The sequence below is a fragment of the Megalops cyprinoides genome, chromosome 22, assembly GCF_013368585.1.
Source record: "Megalops cyprinoides isolate fMegCyp1 chromosome 22, fMegCyp1.pri, whole genome shotgun sequence".
Lineage (NCBI taxonomy): Eukaryota > Metazoa > Chordata > Actinopteri > Elopiformes > Megalopidae > Megalops > Megalops cyprinoides.
The window spans coordinates 8,570,686-8,588,853 of record NC_050604.1 but is presented as its reverse complement, the minus strand read 5'-3'; the positions used below and the strand labels follow the sequence as shown (position 1 = coordinate 8,588,853).

The following is an 18,168-nucleotide window of genomic DNA, read 5'->3' as shown; positions in this document are numbered from 1 at the left end:
TGTCTTGTGCCACTAACACACTGGAACAGCCACAAGAGGAAATATATCTTTGTAATTTTCGGGCCTTGTATGATGCTGCCTTTCTAAAAGATATGAGGAAAAAAGACTTTTTACTCAATGTGTTCTTTACTGACAGCTTTAGTAATTCTTATCCTATTGTTTTAATAAAAAAATAGACTGAAGGAACATTAGGCCTGTTTTAATAATAAAAACAGTCAGACTGAGTAAATAAATTGGCATGTAAGCTAACACATCTTAACAGTGAACCTCAAGATTTGTACAAATGTCTCGGTATTCAACCATCCACCAAGGCCTAATTAATATCTTAATAGTTTAAAAAATAGTACACATGTTTAAAAGTGTAGGTTTTGTATGAAAAAGTTAAAATCAATCCCAAGAGTAACTTAAAATGGTTCCCTGTGATTGGTCAGTGCTAGCCTCTTAGACTCAAATTGGACAGGAGGGGGATTATGGTTTTACACTGTCATATGATATAGCCAGGACTCTCATTAACCCCAGCAGAACTTGCTAGCCAACTCATCGTGTCTTAAGCCTGACAGTGTGGAGTTATTCACTGTACCGATCCAAGCGGCAACCACTCCCTTTTATTTTATTTGTATCACAATGTCACCTTCAGTTTGATTCGTGAAACTGGTCATAGGGGTAGTTATTTTGGGTTGTCGTCTGCAGAGGCATAGAGTGTGGTGTTTGTTGTACAGGGAAGGGGGGAGAGAGAAACTAGGAAGTAGATGTTTTCAAAGAAAGACACTTAGCTGACTGTTAGCTAACAACTATTAGGGCTCTTCTTTCGTTTTTGTTTTTTTTTCTTTCCTGCTGAATCATAGTGTGGTCAGTGTCGATGCTTGTGTGCCATGAGCGTTATTTCCTGTTCACTCCTTAATTTCCATGATTCTGATTCACTGTTGTTGGTTAATCAAATTGTTGCTGTGATTGCAATGACCAACCAGGTCGTTCTTAATGTTTGAAATGGGTTATTTAAATATGTTACTAGCCTTTTTTAGCATTACAACCCTACAATGAAAGAGTTATCTAATCAATAGTACAATTATGAATGTGTTTTCATTATTACAGCACAATAAACACTGCTCCTTTTACAGACAGTATGTCGATATTGTTGTTGTTTTTTTAAACAAGAGAGAGGAATCGTAAACCATTAAAAATGGGGGTGTCGCACAAGGTCAACCTGTGATACACACACGCTTGCACGTGCACACACACACACACACACGCGGGCACGCGCGCACACACACACACACACACACACACACACACTCAGTCCTCTGCTCCTAGCACTGCTCCTTAAGAGTTAATGTAGCACTGCTCAGACAGGTCCTCCAAGCAGACAGGCTAGGTCAGCGTTTCCTGCCTCCAGCCTGTTACACTGACTTGTAAAGGGCTGCACAGATCCCGAGGGTTGGGGGGGTGGTGGTGGTGGGGGGGGGGGGGCATTCTCTCAGAGAGCCCGGTTTCCGCGGCAGCCACTGACTCTCTGGCCCCTTTCTGTGCCTCCTGCCACTCCACTGGGGGTGAGAAGGGGAGGAGGAAAAAACTGAGTTCAGAGCCGCAGCCGTTCAGCATTTCAAACAGAACAAAGAGGCGACCCCCTCAAGACTGATCGCTGATGAATTCTGTTGAATCGGCATTGATACAGATTGATTTTTCAAGACAAAGAGGGTACATGTTAATTAGTCTCCCTGCTGGAAACTCGGTGCAAGAAAGCAAGGAAAGCTCAATAGATGCAATGTATCAGATTACCAACAGACAACTGGCACTTTCTGCGGATGCCAATATTTTAGTCCCATCCCAGAGGACTTTCCTTGCTGTGCTCCTGTAACTTATACCGTTCTGATTTGTACTTTTTCTGAGAGTTAGACATAGTTTCTTCAGCGGTCTGTACTGCACTTTCTTCAAAGAACCAAAAAAGCTGCTTGCCATGACTATGAATTTGAAGATAATATTGTTTACTGAGAGGAATTAATGACTGTTAGGTAGCTGCATAGTCTGTCGTATATTCTGTTATGTTAGTTTTTGGACTTACTGCTGAAGAGGGGTCTATGGTTGTAGGCAAGAACATGATCAGCAACAAATTGAATTGTAAGAAAAATACTCCTCCCATACAAAGATCAGTGCCTGTACATTCACCAAGTCTCTGCCATACACTGATAACCATATGTTATGTCCAGTTGCAGTTGGACGAGGCGTTCATAGTGGTCCACAGCTTACTATTTTTTTTTTACCAGGGCACCTTCTTTATGCCGTACTTATTTGAATGAATAAATAAGTCAGTGACTGGGGTGTGGCTGCACTGTTTTGATATTTCAATAAAATCAAACCTTTAGCTTGTGCTCATCTAGTCGAGTGTCCTGCTCAGTATTACGCGGACACCAAATTGAATTGCAGCCAGGCCCTGCATTCGGCCATTCTGCAGGAAATGGGTCAGCAATCCATTAAGATGCCATTAGATAATCTAATTTGGAACTTAATCCCTAAATTAACCATACTGCCTACTTAAGGCGTGCTAGCGAGAGGTCTGTAGCCATGGGGGTGCATCTGAGAAGTTTGGGGCAGAAGGTAGTGGGCGAGGGGGGAGAGAGAGAGGGGTGCTGTGGGGGGTGGGGCGGGAGTTTAAGTTTGAATCGATAAGGGAGGTGACGCGTGAGGGGAAAGTTTGTCCTCGCTGAAGTGGCAGTCACATCTCCTGCCGTCTGGTATCCCGGGGAAACGAGACATTAGGTAATGCCAGATTGAACTTGAACTTTGGGGACTTTAGAAAAGGGGGAACAATGGATCCCCGCTATCAATAAAGTCCCTTTCCCACACAGTGATGTGCGCCGAGTTTGAATGAGCCGTTTCAGGAAGCGCCTGGGTGCGGGGGGAAGTCACGGACTGAGCCTGCCTGGGGGCCCTGGACCAATCCGGTGAGCTCCCAGAGTTCTCTCTGCGCTCTGCGCTCAGCTAGGTAGGAGAAACATAATCTCTCATTTCTCCTTGATTGTGGGAGTCCGAAGTGACAGAAAGCGTGTCTGTAAGAGACAGAGGGACAGAGGGACAGAGAGGACAACAACAGAGAGTGAGATAAAAAGAGAGTGAGAGAGAGACAGAAAGCAAGTGACAGAAAGAGAAGGAGAGGGGGTGGGCAAAGGGCAGAAGGAGGGACACTGCAAGGGTTAGGAGGGAGATAGTCCTGCCCAGATACTTCATATATATAATCCTTAATTTTTAGCCTGTGTCCAACCTAAAAAAAAAAAAAATTAGCTTTTTCTGTTTCATGTTTGTTTGCTGGAACAGATCAAGGCCCTATCCCTAGCTAGGAACCTTTGACTCAAGCTCCCAGTCGTTATTGTCAGGAAAAGTCCCTTCCCCTCACTCTGCTACTTGCAGAAAGGCATTTGTATAAAATGCAGACCAAGTAATTAGCAGTATTCATCCATGCTTTTGAGCTCTGTCGGCTCGGGCTGCGCCCCCGAAAGAATTAAGTCAGTGTCCCACGTCTTCACCCCCCCCCACCCCCCATTTCCATTCCATGAGACGTTGGCTTTAACCACCCCCCTTTCCCAGCAAAAACAAACAGCCCCCCACCAAAAGTCTTTTTTCCCCTCACAGAGGCCTTGCACCTGCAAAAAAAGGGAAAAAAGTGAGATGAAAAAAAAGTTCAGTTTTTTTCCCCCTTTTTTTCTTTTCTTCTTCAAACAAATCTGTCCCACCTTAAAACAAAGATGGGCCTGTGTGCGTCGGGGGCCTGGCGACGGAGCCCAGAGCGTGCAGCCTAATCCACAAACAGAGCAGGGCCTTTAAGGCAGACAGGTATTTAAGGCGGGCAGGCTCTTGTCCGCCTAATTATTCAACACATATACGTGCTGTTAAACCCTCCTCTGAACAACATGCCGACTGTCTGCTCCCACAATTTCGGTTTGCCCCAAAGCGACCCCCCCCCCCCCCCCCCCCAATTAACAATCCCACCCTTGTTTCCTACTGTATTAGCATGCCTTGGGTGACACCAGATCCTGAGGGCTCTTCCGCTGCAGATTAAAAAGTGGGCGCTGGCGCGAGGGGGCGAGTCTTTGGGGGGGGGGTCCTTCACAAAGGACACGGCGTGTCATCCCGCACCAGGGCCCTTTTGTCTGCCGCCGAATCTGCCCGTCCCCCTTTCGTCGCGGCGCGACCGGGCAGCCGGCGGGATTAGGCGGCACGTCTGGGAGAAAACCTACTGTGGGAAATGAGCGGGAGATTCAAAAACAAACAAACAACACACAACAAGCCGCCTTGTGCTTAAGTGCCCAACCGGCAGCGTAACGGCAAAGCTTTAGACCTGCATACTCTGGTCTTTATTTTCCCACGGTATACACACGGTAAGACAGGGGCACCTACCTTGTAGCCTCTTTCGGATGCTTATGTGCCATTATGTTATTTAGAAATATACATGTATCGCTTCTTTTAAAGGACATTACCATTACATTACATACCATGTTCAGGTGCAACAGGACGCCACGGCTTGATGTCTGTGTTTTGTGAAAATCAGGATGCTTGTTTGTGATTGTTAACATGAGATTGGTCTCTCACGTACTGTCCTTTGAAAGCCATTTTTAAGTTGATGCCTTTAACATTTGATTTTTATAGGAACAGAGCTGGTTCTAGCTGGAGGTTATTTGCATTTCTTACAGGAAGCACTCTATCTAAAGTAGGCTTATTTTCACCAAAAAAAAACTGGCAGTAACATATTTTTAATAGAATCAGTCTGCTCAAGATTCTTTTGTAAATATTAGGCAATGCCGGAATGTGCAAACATATCACTTGTTATTGCTGAATGCAAGCCGATAAGAGAAACAAAATTCGATTCATATGAAGCCCAGACAACTTATGAAATTTTGCGTCTCTTTTTCTTCAAAAATATGTACATTGTGAAACAATGGACTCTTCTTTGCCAACATAAGTCATTTAAAAGTAATAAAATCGAAAATATGCAATGAATCATCATAAAACTGCAGGTGACCTTAAGGAGTTATAAACGTAAAAACTTTATATGTTTAAATCTGAAATGGAAAAAAAAACAATAATGAAATTATTGTCGAAATGAAATGAAATCAGAAACTATCTGATGGAACTGAGTGTGTAACAGAAATATTTAAGGCCTTCACTCAAGTTGATGGACAGGGGCTAAAATGTGTACTTAAAACCTCAGCTGAGCTAGTGAAAATGTTCTGAGGTAGAGCCCAGGTTAAGATCTACAGTGTGCTCTGGCATTGTAACAATCTAAGTGCATTTTAATGCAGAAAGGGCAAAAAAACTTTACACTACTGTGGCCAAAGAACCCTTAGAAAGTCCCTGGTTTACTCACTGACTGATTCAGTGTGCCTCTCCCACAAAGCAACAGCTGTAACTTACCTTGGCAAATAGATGGTTGAAAGCTGTAGCAAAACAACATGACTGTTGCTCAAATTGGTGAGCTGGTAGTGGCAGATAATAGCTTCACCCATTTTTGGATTCTGAGGTACACTGAACTTTCCAGTAATTTGACAGTTGGCTTTACAAAGGATGCCTTGAATCTCGCCTCTTACTCCAGAGTAATTTAAACTATATGTAAGTTTCTTGGGGAAAAATGTAAAAAAAAATCACGTGAATTATGAATTATGTGTGCGTTTCATGCAGCATTCAGATATGTCAGGATTTTACACCAATGTTATTTTCCTGTACTTGCCTCTGAGTAGCTCTCAGGCCTGTTAAAGCGGCTATTTAAGAAAGTGATGTCACACCATTCCCTCAGTACTTTACAAACTTCCTTTGATGTGGACAGGCCAGGCACCAGCCGGCTGTAAATCCGTGTGATTAAACCTTTATCAACATGTCTCCTGTGTACATTGTCCAGTCACAGGGTGTGTTCTGTTGTACAGAAGATGTACAGGACTTAATAATGTTCACCTGACAGGACCTCTTACACAACCTCAAGAGAAATATTGAGATGTATTTGAGTTGGGGGGAATCCTAAAGTTTGTAGCATTATGAGTGATGAATTGTCTGTAATATTACAGTTTGGAATAAATCTCTTTATCTTAGATATAAAAAGAATCTGGATGTATTGAAAAATTGCATTAAGAAAGTTCATTTTGGTTGTAAACAAATGAGACAATGACTCAACTCCTTGTTCTCTCTCTCTCTCTCTCTCTCTTTTCCTTATACCCTCTACCTCTTTCTGTCTTTCCCATGTTCTCTCTGTCTTCACCTCTTGCCCCCCCCCCCCCCAATTTTGCAGTCCTGGTACCTGGGCGAGCTTAGTTCCATTCCAAGTGTCGAACGGGACTCCGATTCTACCGGCAAATGTCCAGAACTACAGCATAAACATCATTGGTGAACCCTTCCTTCAAGCGGAGACGAGTAACTGAGGGCGGACCCGGAGGACAGACCAGCATGCAGCACTCATACAATCTCCACTGTCCCTTTGCAAGGGCACTGGCCAGGAACACTAGAGGGTTGGTGGAAGCACTCTGACAGCAAGTCACCGCTTATGCCAGGCAGTCTTTGTGTGAAGAAGTCCCCCCTGTTCAATACTGTGATGTACCGACACGACTTTAGAGGCCTTATTGTCTGTATGAAACACTAGTTTCTGTTAGTATTTTTTCTCGCTGTTGTGGGAGCCGTAGTTGGGGTTTCCAGGCAGGTTAAATCGTTTGACCATGCAAAGACTGTCTGGCAAAAGACAGACTGCAGGCGTCTTTTCAAGTAAAACTAGCCTCGGATTAAAGAGGCTGACGAGTCGAAAACTTTCACCGCATTTCCATAGGAGCAGAGTGTGAAATCCGATTTCTTTCTCTCAATTTTCCACGGTTCAGTTGTGTTTATTAATCTCGAAACTGTAATCCTGTTGATGCAGCGCTGATATTTAGTTTAAGGTAAAGTTTAGCATGTACACAAAAGAGTTATGAGCTCTTTAAAAAAACATTTTTAAAAGATCCAATCAAAAAACCTGTATTGCTAGGTTAGAAAAATGACCCCGTTTGGAGTGGGAAAAAAAATCTGATTTTTCCTTTAAAAAAAAAAAAAAAAGGAAGGAACAAAAAAAGTGAAAAAATCTCTGGAGGCAAGTGCAATTAAAATGTTATAACTGAAGGGAAGCTATCCAAGTCTGTCAGCCCTAAGACTCTAAATGGAGGGAGATTAAATGTTTTTCAAGAAAACGAAAAAAAGAACATTAACAATTTTAAGTTGCATCCTCAATTCTAAAGGGGGAAAAAATTTGGTGAAAACATGCAGACAAGTCTATGTCTGACAGGGAGTGTGTAAACGGATAGAACTGAACATAAACAAAACAGCACTTATATTCTATTGAGCCCTACCTTCCCCGAGGGTAGCTTTTATTTATTACAATAGAAAAAAAATAAAGGTGAGACACTAATTGTGTATAAATGGGTTGTGATTTCCGTAATCGCAAAAAAAAAAGCAAACAAAAAAAAAACACAAGGAGCATATATATTTGGCCGTCAGCTTATAAAGCTACTGTTTACAAATCGTTTTTTTGAAAATAGGAATGCAGGATGTTCAAGTTTAAAAAAAAAAAAATACGGAAACTTCTAAGTGAAGTCTGCACTCGTTTGAGCACTAATCTACAGAGTGTGGAGCAGTTGCATGGTGCTTTGTAAACGCACATACCCAACGAACGTGCAACGTTCCGGCACTGTTGCCGTAACATCGACACCGCGAGGGTGTGACAGTGTTGTGAGAACAGCGCCCGTTTCGCCGGGTGAGTCAAACGGATCCCGACAATGGCAGAAATGTACAATACAGTTCGCATGGAAGAGCCTTTGCCTTCACACCTCCAATCAAGATATATTTAATTACACTATTCCAACAATCTTAATTTGCACGAAGATATATAGCCCACATTACGTGCCTTGCCTTTGAATATAAAAGAAAACATCACTACACTTCTTTTTGCTGCATTTTGCATTTTATTACCATTTTAAGAATTAACATTTTTGTGATAAAAGTATTTTGTACTCTGGATGAAATTGTGACATCGTTGATTTTTAACATTTGCTACTTTATCTCACATTTATAATGCATATCATGGCTGTGTATAGTTGCCGTTTTAAAGTTTATAATCAACCAGCATTATTTTTCAGTATTTTTTGGTGGTTTTTCTAATAACCTTTTTTTCCATCTTTCAGTTACCTTTTTTTTTGGGGGGGGGGGGGGGAGGGGGGGGAGTCAGATTTCTAAAAATTATGCAATACCAAGTTTTGCCTATTGTAGGTAGTGCTTTTAGCTCAATTGATTATTATAAGCTAGTATGGAGATAGTATATTGTATACATTTATTTTGTTGATGTTGTTGTTGATGTCGTTGTTGTTGTTTTTTTTTTCCCTTTATTTTAATTGACCAAAGTGGGAGCTGCTTTCTATGCAGAGTGCGACAAGGTCTTCTTTTAGTGTACTGAGAAATGGACAAGTGTGTTGTTTTGTTCTGTTTTTTTTATTATTCCATGGGAGGGGGAATTATTTTTTTTTAAAAAAATCTTTACAGCACGTCTGTGAAGAATGCACTCTTGGTCTGACACGGCTGCAAAGTTACTGATGTGTCTACTGTGACAAACCGGTTCCTTTTTCTTTTTTTTTTTTTTAAGAAAAAAAAAACAAAATTTTTCCCACCTGGGGTGCTAGCAGGATTTCCGGAAGAAGCTGCCATTATCACAGGAGAGGAGGTCTGTGACTTGGGTGTGACAATCATCAAACCCAGATTTAATCAAAAGAAAAAATAACGAAAGAAGGAGGAAAAAAAAGGATCACGTCTTTAAAGGTCATATTTGCTATTTGTATGATGTGGGCCGAAGGGGTGCAGGGGAAGTTTGGCACGGGCTGTCCCGGTAATGGTCTTCCGGCCCCCCCCCCCGTTTGCATTAAATGCGATAAGGGGGTGGTGCGGCCTGGGCTGTTGTCACTGCGTGGCACATTAACCGAAACCCAGTCCTATTCACATTGCTGCTGCATTTCAAAAAAATATATATAGACATATAAACTTATGCTTATAATATTGCATCGTCAAATTATAAGTAGCTATATGCAAATGACTTTCATAAGCCGATGCCTTAATAAACTAAGTGACTTTCAAATAAACGTGCTACAATCAGCTACATAGAGATGCAAATAAAATGACACGACAGCACCAGCTCGAAAATGACTTCGTTGATCCACCGTTAGGTTTCCCAGTGCTTACGATGTGCACTAGATTTCTGTAAATCTCTCTGTAAATTCCAGGGAAGAGTTCTCCTTTTGGAGCTGTAGTCATTTAAAGGTGTGAGGTGTGAACTCGAGAGGCGCAGGGAAGCTGCCGTAAAGACAGGAGCTTCCTGCACCAAGCTTTGCAAGGCAGTGTCCCCTGTGAGGTGCATATCTTAGCCAGACTTTCTGCCATGAGTGTCCTTTTTGTGAAGCACGGAAGATGAAATCCGTCAAGCGAGAAAAAACAAAAAAAAAAAAAACAAAAAACAAACTCAGGCGCATTGGATTGCAGGGCATTACCTATTTTCCACTGTCGAGTTCCCTTCTTCAAAACGAAACGGCACTTTATTGCCTTATGCGAGTCTGATGCCACGCTTCATCTCCAAGATATCATTTGCACTCTTCCCCACTGCAGCAGGAGGGCTAGTGTGCGTGTGAGTGGGCTAGCGCCCCCAAACCCCAACCCCAACAACGCGGCCAAACGTTAATCTCAAGTCGGGCCTGAACTCTCCTCCTTCACCATGAAACTTATTTGGATATATTTTTTAAATGTAAAAGTCACCCCGTTCTATGTGCACTGTTCCGCCTGTTGGAAAAAAATAACGAAAAAAAAAAAAAAACCCAACAAAGTGCTTTGCAGCTCTGCAGCCAATTGCTGAAGTGCATTTTCCCCTAGCGTGAAACGAATGTTTCAGACTTATTTTTAGGGAAGCTAACGCAGTGAAGGAGATGTTTCCGTAGAGACAAAACCATGGCGACGGTAGAATAGCAATAGTCCTTGGGGTATCGATTGGTTTGGCAGCTCCGTTAAAAACAGACAGACAAACGAAAAAACGACCACGAATGACAGCAAAGCTGCAAGGGTGAGGAAAGAGCCAAGGGTCTTTCGGGTGAAATACCTGCCTAGTAGACAGCAGTTTGTACACTGTATAGTTTTTTTTAATCTTTCTTTTTTTTTTAAATACCCTGTTTTGTAAAGGTAAACTTTTAAACGTGCTAAGGAATATGTGTCATTTCAATTTTAAAAATCATTTTGTATAGAAATGAGTTGTCAAGTTTTCTTCACTACATGAATTCAAAATCGAGCACTGCCCATTTCGCTGTTGCTGTGCATAAATTCAAACACTTCTCAGCCCCATATTCCTGTGCTTAAAAAGAAGAGGAAAGTTATCCTTTACAGAACTGTAAATGGTGAAAAGTTTTATCTTATGAAGGTCTTTTTGGTTGTTGTTGTATTTAGTGTTAATTAACTTGGTTTTTTGGAAACATTTCATAAATGTTGGAAGTAACACGTTTTTGTTAGTATGGCCATAGAAAGAGTTTGTGTGATTTTAAATTAAAGAAAAAAAAAAATTGGTATTTAAGAGGGTCACTTTGCATATTTTGAGGGAAAACAGGAACAAAGTGGTCACTTCAGAATGAGGACTGTAGGTTTCTGTCAAAAGTAACCGCCAGACGTGATGACAAAGTGACACCATGAGTTCCTCTGTCCCCGTATGCAAAAAAAAAAAACAAAAAAAACATGTATTATTTCATAACATGAAGTCTTCAGCATAGATCCCAATTTACAGTGTACAGAGATGTGCTTTCCAAACAGCGTCAGTGCCGGGTCTCTGGCAGTCAGGCCTTCCCATACACAAAGGTTACACGTATCCACTGCGATTGTGAATGAACTTTGTAGAAAAAAATGAATGAAACCGAACGAGAAGAGCGACCAGCTGTTATGCCCTTTCAGTAGTGAAAAGAGAGCGAGGCTTGATGGACCCCCCAGAACGAGTGGCACTACCAGTGCACCGCTAATCAATAACCCGCGTCAACCAATCATAAGACTTTGCTCTCCACAGCAGGAAACACGCCACGTTGTTCAAGTCAGTCTGTTACTGATAAGTCATAAAAACTTCTGTGGGTTCGTGAAGCCTCACTCTCCCGACGCCTTTAGCCTTGCATCCTGGTGCCCCACGGAGAGCTTTGGTCAATCTAGGAACTGAGTATTTGTATCTACACATTTTACTCCATCGAATTCCAGGACGACAATGTTAAATTTTTTTGTTATCAAGGGGTAATCTCGCGAAAAGCTACCTTCATATTTGCACTTTCTGATAGTTTCTCCTATTCCTTGACTAAGTATGGTTGACATCTAGGACATATGTACATTGAGTACATTGCCAGAACGCTAGAATGGTGGTCTAGTTTGCCCTTGGACCTTGTGTGACCTTCCTGGATGGGTTTTCTCCTTTCCCCATGCTAGCTCCTTACCCTGTTTCCTTGCCGCAGCACACAATGTTACAAGGGGAAAAATAGGAGTATGGTCAATTTGTAACTTTTTCATTGCAGTTTGTTCTATGTCTTTAGTTTGTGTTTTTTTTTTTCGAAGGGCTGATTAGTTTAAATATATGGAGATATATGTACATGTGAGAATTACATGTATTAAATAATTTCACAGCATTACATTTTTTTTAATCGCATCAGTGTCACTGGCACGTTACAAAACCTTATGATTTCGCCGCTAAGGAGACAGTGTCGGCGCTCCCTGGATTTTAAAGTATGCAAGGACAGCCAGTGACACCGACGCGATGTCTGTGTGACTCATGGCATTTTTACAGAATGTGTTCTAAAACAACGCTACAGGGACTGATCCGACAGACATATTTGCGAACTGAAGAACGGCTTCGAGCGGCACGCTCAGTCCGAGCATTTCGGTTTGGAAGGCATCCATTACGAACATGGCATCAGGTGGTGTAAAGCAGAATATGACAGAAAAAAAAACCAGCATACGTTAACGTTTACCAAAAAAAAAATGAAAAAAAAAGAATAAAAAAATATAATAGCAGTGCCTGTTCAAGCCCAGACTCAGTGGAGTTCAGTTGTAAATAAAGTTCTTCATAGGAATGTTCGACAAACTTCAACAAACAGAATGTGTGGGGTGGCTCTTTCCTAGTTTTTATCCTTTTGTTATTTTCTTTTTCTTTTAACTTCGGAATGTGTCTTCAGCTGAGCTTTCCTGCTTCATTCGTTTGAATCTTTTCGCTGGTTGGGAGAGAGTGCCCCTGTCTCTTGATATAAAATGTAGTAGGGCCGTGTGTTTCTTTAGATTGTCAATGCTACATTTAGTACAACTGTAGGTGACAAGTTGTCAGTTAAAAAAAAAAAAAATGCTTGCTAGCTACACAGCAGGGTTTATTCATTTTGGGTCTTGTGGCATTTTTACACCCTCCGCAGTTACAATCACTAATGGACAAAGACAAACATAACATCAAAATGCAACAACAAAACAAAAACCCAACTCTATTGAATTTGTTGTAGCTACTCCGCAAGTATGTGTGCACTCACACGTAGTTGTGTAAATGTAATTTTAAGAAAGGCTTTCTTGGCCTCTTCGTGTATTTTCCTTCTGCTGTTTAAGAAACGCCAGGTGTCCTTCGAGTAGCTGTACAAGAAGGACGCGTTTCGCCAATCCTCCATGTCCTTTATGTTTGAGTCGGTTATATATTTTCCCATCAGCTGAATGGTAGGACACTGCCTCTTGAGATGTTTGCATTTGGTGCAGGGACTAAAATTGCCACAAGATTAAAAAGAAAAAAAAAATCAGTGTAAATAAAGCTTGACTTATTGTGATTGTTACTGTTATATCCAGCCTATACTGCTAGCAGCTGCTCATGCTCCAGTCAATTACTGGAAGTGGATACATTTCCTATGCAAAACTGTTTAAACAATAAAATGAGCTATGCTACAAACGTGTTGTGGAATGTGTCCTCTTTTTCTCATCGATCTTAGCTTTTCACCTGAGCAATTTCTTGATGAACTTTTTAAAAGGTCTTGTGAGTTAAGGCAACAGAGAAATGTCATAGGATTGTCTGCCTGGCTGTGCTAAATTTTTACCCTGATTCGACATCTGCAAAATGGTTGAGTTTGTAGCTAACTGCTTTGTTACACACAGGAGTAATACTTATAGTATCAGTAACAGTTATTCCCAGCAGAGCTTTTGAATTCTGTAGATACTATAGACATTTTGAGGTAGTTAGACTATACATCCAGCACAAGGTGTCATTTTACAGAATATTATGATACAATGAAATGCCTGATTTTATGTCATTTTGACGTTTTGTCCACTTGATTTCTTTATTTAAAAAAACCTTTTCCACAAGACTTTATATCGATGACCATCCAGTTACTGTAATTTTAACGAGCAAGGTTGTCCTGCTACCTGTATTCTTACCCTTTGTCATTTGACAGTGACGGTTACTAATTTTGAGTAAATGCTTGCCATGTATGGGTATTTTTTTATTATAGATTTGACTTGTTTCTACAATGTGCCCTATCTAATATGACTGTAGATGTCACACATTACTTCTACTAACTCTGAACCCAAACTTGATACCCTTAAAGTCATTTTTCAAGTGTTTACTTGCAAAACAGTTAAACAATACTTAATTCTTTAAAAATTTTTCCAAGGCTAATTTTACATTTTCTTAATACTTGTCACTTCCACCTCTTTCAAGAGTTGTGCTTTTGTTGTCGTTCCCATTCCAATCTACTCCAGTCTGTAATGAATACTTCAAAAAGAATTGCCTATAAATCCAAGGTGATTTCTTTTCATGTAATCCTACGTCAGACCCGAATCACAGCTTGCCTTTCAAACTCTGCCAGACCCTCAGAACTCCGCCGGCTGGGCTGTAGAACCGTAACCGTGAGAGACTGCTGAGGTCATTTCCTCTGTCTGTCTCCGGCTCAGCGCGCTGATGTCAGTGTCCCTAAGGCCCACTGTACATTCATGGCTGTGAGGCAGACTGGCCGCTGGTGCTCTAGTTACCCAGTGTAAACAAGCTGGCGGACTGAAGTGGCCCGCTGGGTGCCCCCTTACTCACTGTGACTCCAGCTACCACCACCACACTACAGCTCATCACTGTAGCAGTGTCATAACAGAGGACAGGTCCTGCGAAGCCCCTGTCCCCTATAATGGGGTGGAAGGTGTGCCAGGGCTGAAACTCCTTTGATATTTCAGCCCCTGTGGGGTAAGTCGATTATGCATGGGTGCTGCTCCGGAAGGACATTAGAACCTGAGCTTGGCTGAGAATGGGTGAATTTGAGGGGGGGGGGGGGGGGGGGGGGGGGCGGTGTGACAAACACCTGGCCACAGGAGCAAAAGGAGTTCATTTGGCTCTGAAACAAAAACAATATGGGACCTTGCTGATATAAAATTACTCAACGTATAATGATTATCATTACGCCATTTATCAAAATTGGCCAGTTAAGTAAACATCTGGATTCAATAGTGGTCTGTGGAGTGTTGGCTGTTCTCGTGTCCTGCGCATTTGTCCAGACTTTTTTTATCAGTGCCTGCCGTTAGTGATACGGTGAAGTTAAACATGTTAAATATTATGTTTTGGGTTGGGGGGGGAATGAACATGCTGACGATGAAGGTTAAGTGCAATCCGCGATTGTCTTCAGGTCTCGCGCTGTGGAAGGACATGGAGGCGCCTCGTTCTTCTCACGGAGAGGTGAAGTGTGACCCAGCGCTCCGCCAGCTAGCAGGAAAAGGGGAAGGTAGGGCTTTAATGAGCAGGGAGTGGAATGAGCCGTAACTCAAATCTGGGAGACCCTGTCACAATGCCGGCTGGCGGCAGGCGGGCAGAACACCCAAGTCGTGGAGCTGTTCTTGAGACTCCGACTTTGTGAGATGACGCTGACCGCAGATACGAAACTGAAGTGTTACCTAACCCCCCAACCCCACATCCCTCCAACCCACAAAAGTAGCCTGTTTTTTTAAAATAAATTCATTGTAGGTAGAGAAACATGATGACCTCAGTGTTCCACCAGGAGCTTCATTTTGTTCTGGTAAAGTACGCAGAGAGAAGTGATACACGCTTTGCTCAGTATCCAGTGCGGTGTTACTGGACTCTCCTGGACCACCGTGAGAGGTGGTAAGTTTATAGTAACCCTGGCCCATTGCTAGAACAGTGATGTTTATCCAGGCTTCCAGATCCCAGTCCGTCAATAATTACCACGGACTTGAACTTGACCATTGAGCTCCACCTGGGCAGCAACTGGCTAAGAAATGCACAGAACACACCCTTAAAGTAAGGCCTTCTTGAACAAGTGCTCCAACCGTCCCTGACCTTCTGCTGACTGACCGCCTTCACAGCAGTTTGTTTCAGCAGTCTGTTTACACCGGTGCAAAGAGAGTGCACTGCCCCTCTTATGCACCAAGGGATCCTTTGCCACTGATGAAAGCTGGAGCCGTGGGAACCACGAAGATTCTGATGATTTCGGCATTGTTTCAAATTAGACGGAATCTGTGAGGCTGCAGTTGAATGGGGCACAAAGTGTGGAGTCCCCGCGCCTAGCAGTGTGGATACGGATGGGATTGTGTGTGTGTGTCGGGTGTGTGAGGGGCGGGGGGGTTGTGAACAGGCACCATGCTGAGCTTCAATGGGCCTTTCAAACGTACCAGATTAGCCGGCGGACCCCGGTTCCCATGGAGCGGGTCTCGCCCTCGGCCCATTTGCATACGGCGTAGACAAGAGAGACACTCAAAAAACCCGCCACAGATTACCAAAGGCCCCTTTCACTCTTGCGCTTCAGGGTCTACCGCGCATGCAGAAGTCAACGTTCAAAAGCAGGGTGCGTCGCAATGAGGGGAACACCCCCCCCGCCCCCCTCCCCCCGACTCACAAAGGAGGTGTCGCCGGCGCAGACGCTCGGGGAGGGGGCTGTGGGGGGCCCGCCGCTGAGTCCAGGAAAAGGTATGCCGAACTGAACCGGCGAGGGCCGCGCACGTGCGGGTGGGGGGGGAGGGGGGAGAGGTACAGTCGGAGGAGCCGCTTTGATTTGGAACGCGGCGTGAATGAAGGGGCTCTGTCAGGTGGGAATTGGGAATGTGCACCGTCAGAGGAACTGCCCGAGTGAGGGCTTTCTCTTATGCTTCCTCACCTGTGCTGAGACGAGCCATTCATGTGGCAAGCATTCACCTTTCTGCATGTGTACTGTACATTACAGCTCCTTAGGGCGCACCGCCTGCCAAATTCCTGTTGGGACCGTGATTTATGACACTTCACACATTCCACAGCCCCAGTGGATGCCATTTATCTTAAATATGGAAAGGAGTAGGCAAAAGATTCAGGATTCAGTGCTAAACACAGACCTTCGCTGGACTGGGACGTTTCTTATCCACGGGTTTCATATACACAAAGTCGGATCACATTACACAAATAAATTTTAGTGTGAAGGGTGTGTTTTCAACCAGTAAAAAGTGACAAGGCAAGCCTTGTAATGAATTAGAGATGAATTCATACAAGTTATTGCTGATGCCAGGTTGAAAAAGAGACACAATTGCATTTTGTTTTAACCAAATACCTCCAAGACACAAAGTATTTTAGCTATGCTAAGGCTGTCTGATCCGTCAGCGTAGCTTATCAGATAGAAAGAAATCCTTTCTGTAACCCAGTTTTTGTGAAAGCATTCAAAACCCACTGAATCCTTTTGTTGTTCATAACATGCGGTTTTCAGCTCACTAAATTACTCTTGGATTGCATACGTTATCCACCAAAACACTAAGGCCCACCACAAAAAAAAAAAAAAGATTGAATATGTTGGACAGTCTGAGTGAGGGTGACACTGATAATATCTGAGCCATGTATGTGCAAGCGTGAGCGCCTGTGTTTATAGGTGATTGTGTAAAAGTGTGACCTACTGCAGCTAGTGCTACACCTGCTTGACTTACACACCAAAACTAAAAGGACAAAATGCTTTTTTAAGTTCTCAACCATTGTCGCAGAAGCCTTGTGAAGTAGCGTCATTGCGAAGAAATGGAAAAATTGTCACCTTTCCACTCAGAAATTTTGCCTTTCCTCCATCTTACGCTATGAAGAGAAGGATGACATTAACTTGACAATGTGTTGCTGAGGCGGTAACATCTCTGGAGAAACTGCGCTTACATGTGTTTGGGTGTCATGTGTTTTTATGACACAGTACAGGGGTGGAGCATAATTTTTAAGGTCTAAAAAGTTACACTTCTTCATAAATCTCATGCTGTTCTTTGCATGGCTTTCAATGTAGCCCAGCAAATTCTCACTGTTATGCAACTGGGTTTGGTTTCAATCACATCCATCAGCAATTTATACCCCGCTAGTAGAAGTCCATAGGTAATTACAAATTGATGAGCTCACAGACCCCACCCAAAGAATGGGACACAGGGTGCGAAAGCTGTGGCTGTTATGATGGAACTGAGACAGATGCAGGTAAACTTTGGCAAGCAGCAAAGCTGAGTGAGTGTTTCCGGCCACGCCAGACCGGGGGACGCAGGGAACGAATGGACTCAGGATCGTACCGGAGCGCAGACGGAGCCACGCTAATCCTAATCTCATTGGAACTTTGTTTTTCACAGCCCTCTACAAAACAGACACACTAATATCATTGAAGTGCATTCCAGCCCTCTCCAACAAAGAAGAAAAATCCCTTTCCATAGAGGAAATTGGATGAAAACGAGTAAACATTTTTAATTGCGCGTAATTATGCAGCGATTAACAATGACGGGGAACAAAACCCATGGGGAGTCTTTAAGGAGTCCACTACAGCACCTTGGCGCATCGACACAGAAGCGCAAACCGGCGGCTAATGCTGCGACAATCGCCAAGGGATTGATTGGTTTGGAGCCCCAGAGTACCTCACCTGCCGGGAACAGCGGAGCGGCAGCTGTGCCCATCTCGCTGCTGGATCCCCCAACTCTCGCCTAATGAGTGCCGAAAACAGACTTCAAACTTGTCCTGCCAGGCCCAGAGCCTCAGAGACAGCACTGAGTTTTCCTGTCAAAGCCAAACAGTACTAATCCGACCACAACCAAAGCGGTACAGCTTTGCTTAATGCAGTGAGCAGTTGCCCATACTACGCCCCATAAAACCCACATACAACATTACTACATAGCTATGAACTATTGTATCGC

General features: G+C 43.1%; 1 protein-coding gene across 10 annotated transcripts in view; it reads left to right on the top strand.

The window, feature by feature from the left end:
* The window catches only part of LOC118769850 (nuclear factor 1 B-type), a 124,637-nt gene extending 116,710 nt beyond the window's left edge, over positions 1 to 7,927 (top strand). For all 10 annotated transcript variants that reach the window (XM_036517199.1, XM_036517200.1, XM_036517206.1 and 7 more), the window contains one exon: positions 6,269 to 7,927. In XM_036517199.1, coding sequence (XP_036373092.1) covers positions 6,269 to 6,398 — 130 coding nt within the window. In that variant the 3' untranslated portion in view covers positions 6,399 to 7,927. The remainder of the gene's footprint in view (positions 1 to 6,268) is intronic.
* The last annotated feature ends 10,241 nt before the right edge of the window (positions 7,928 to 18,168 follow it).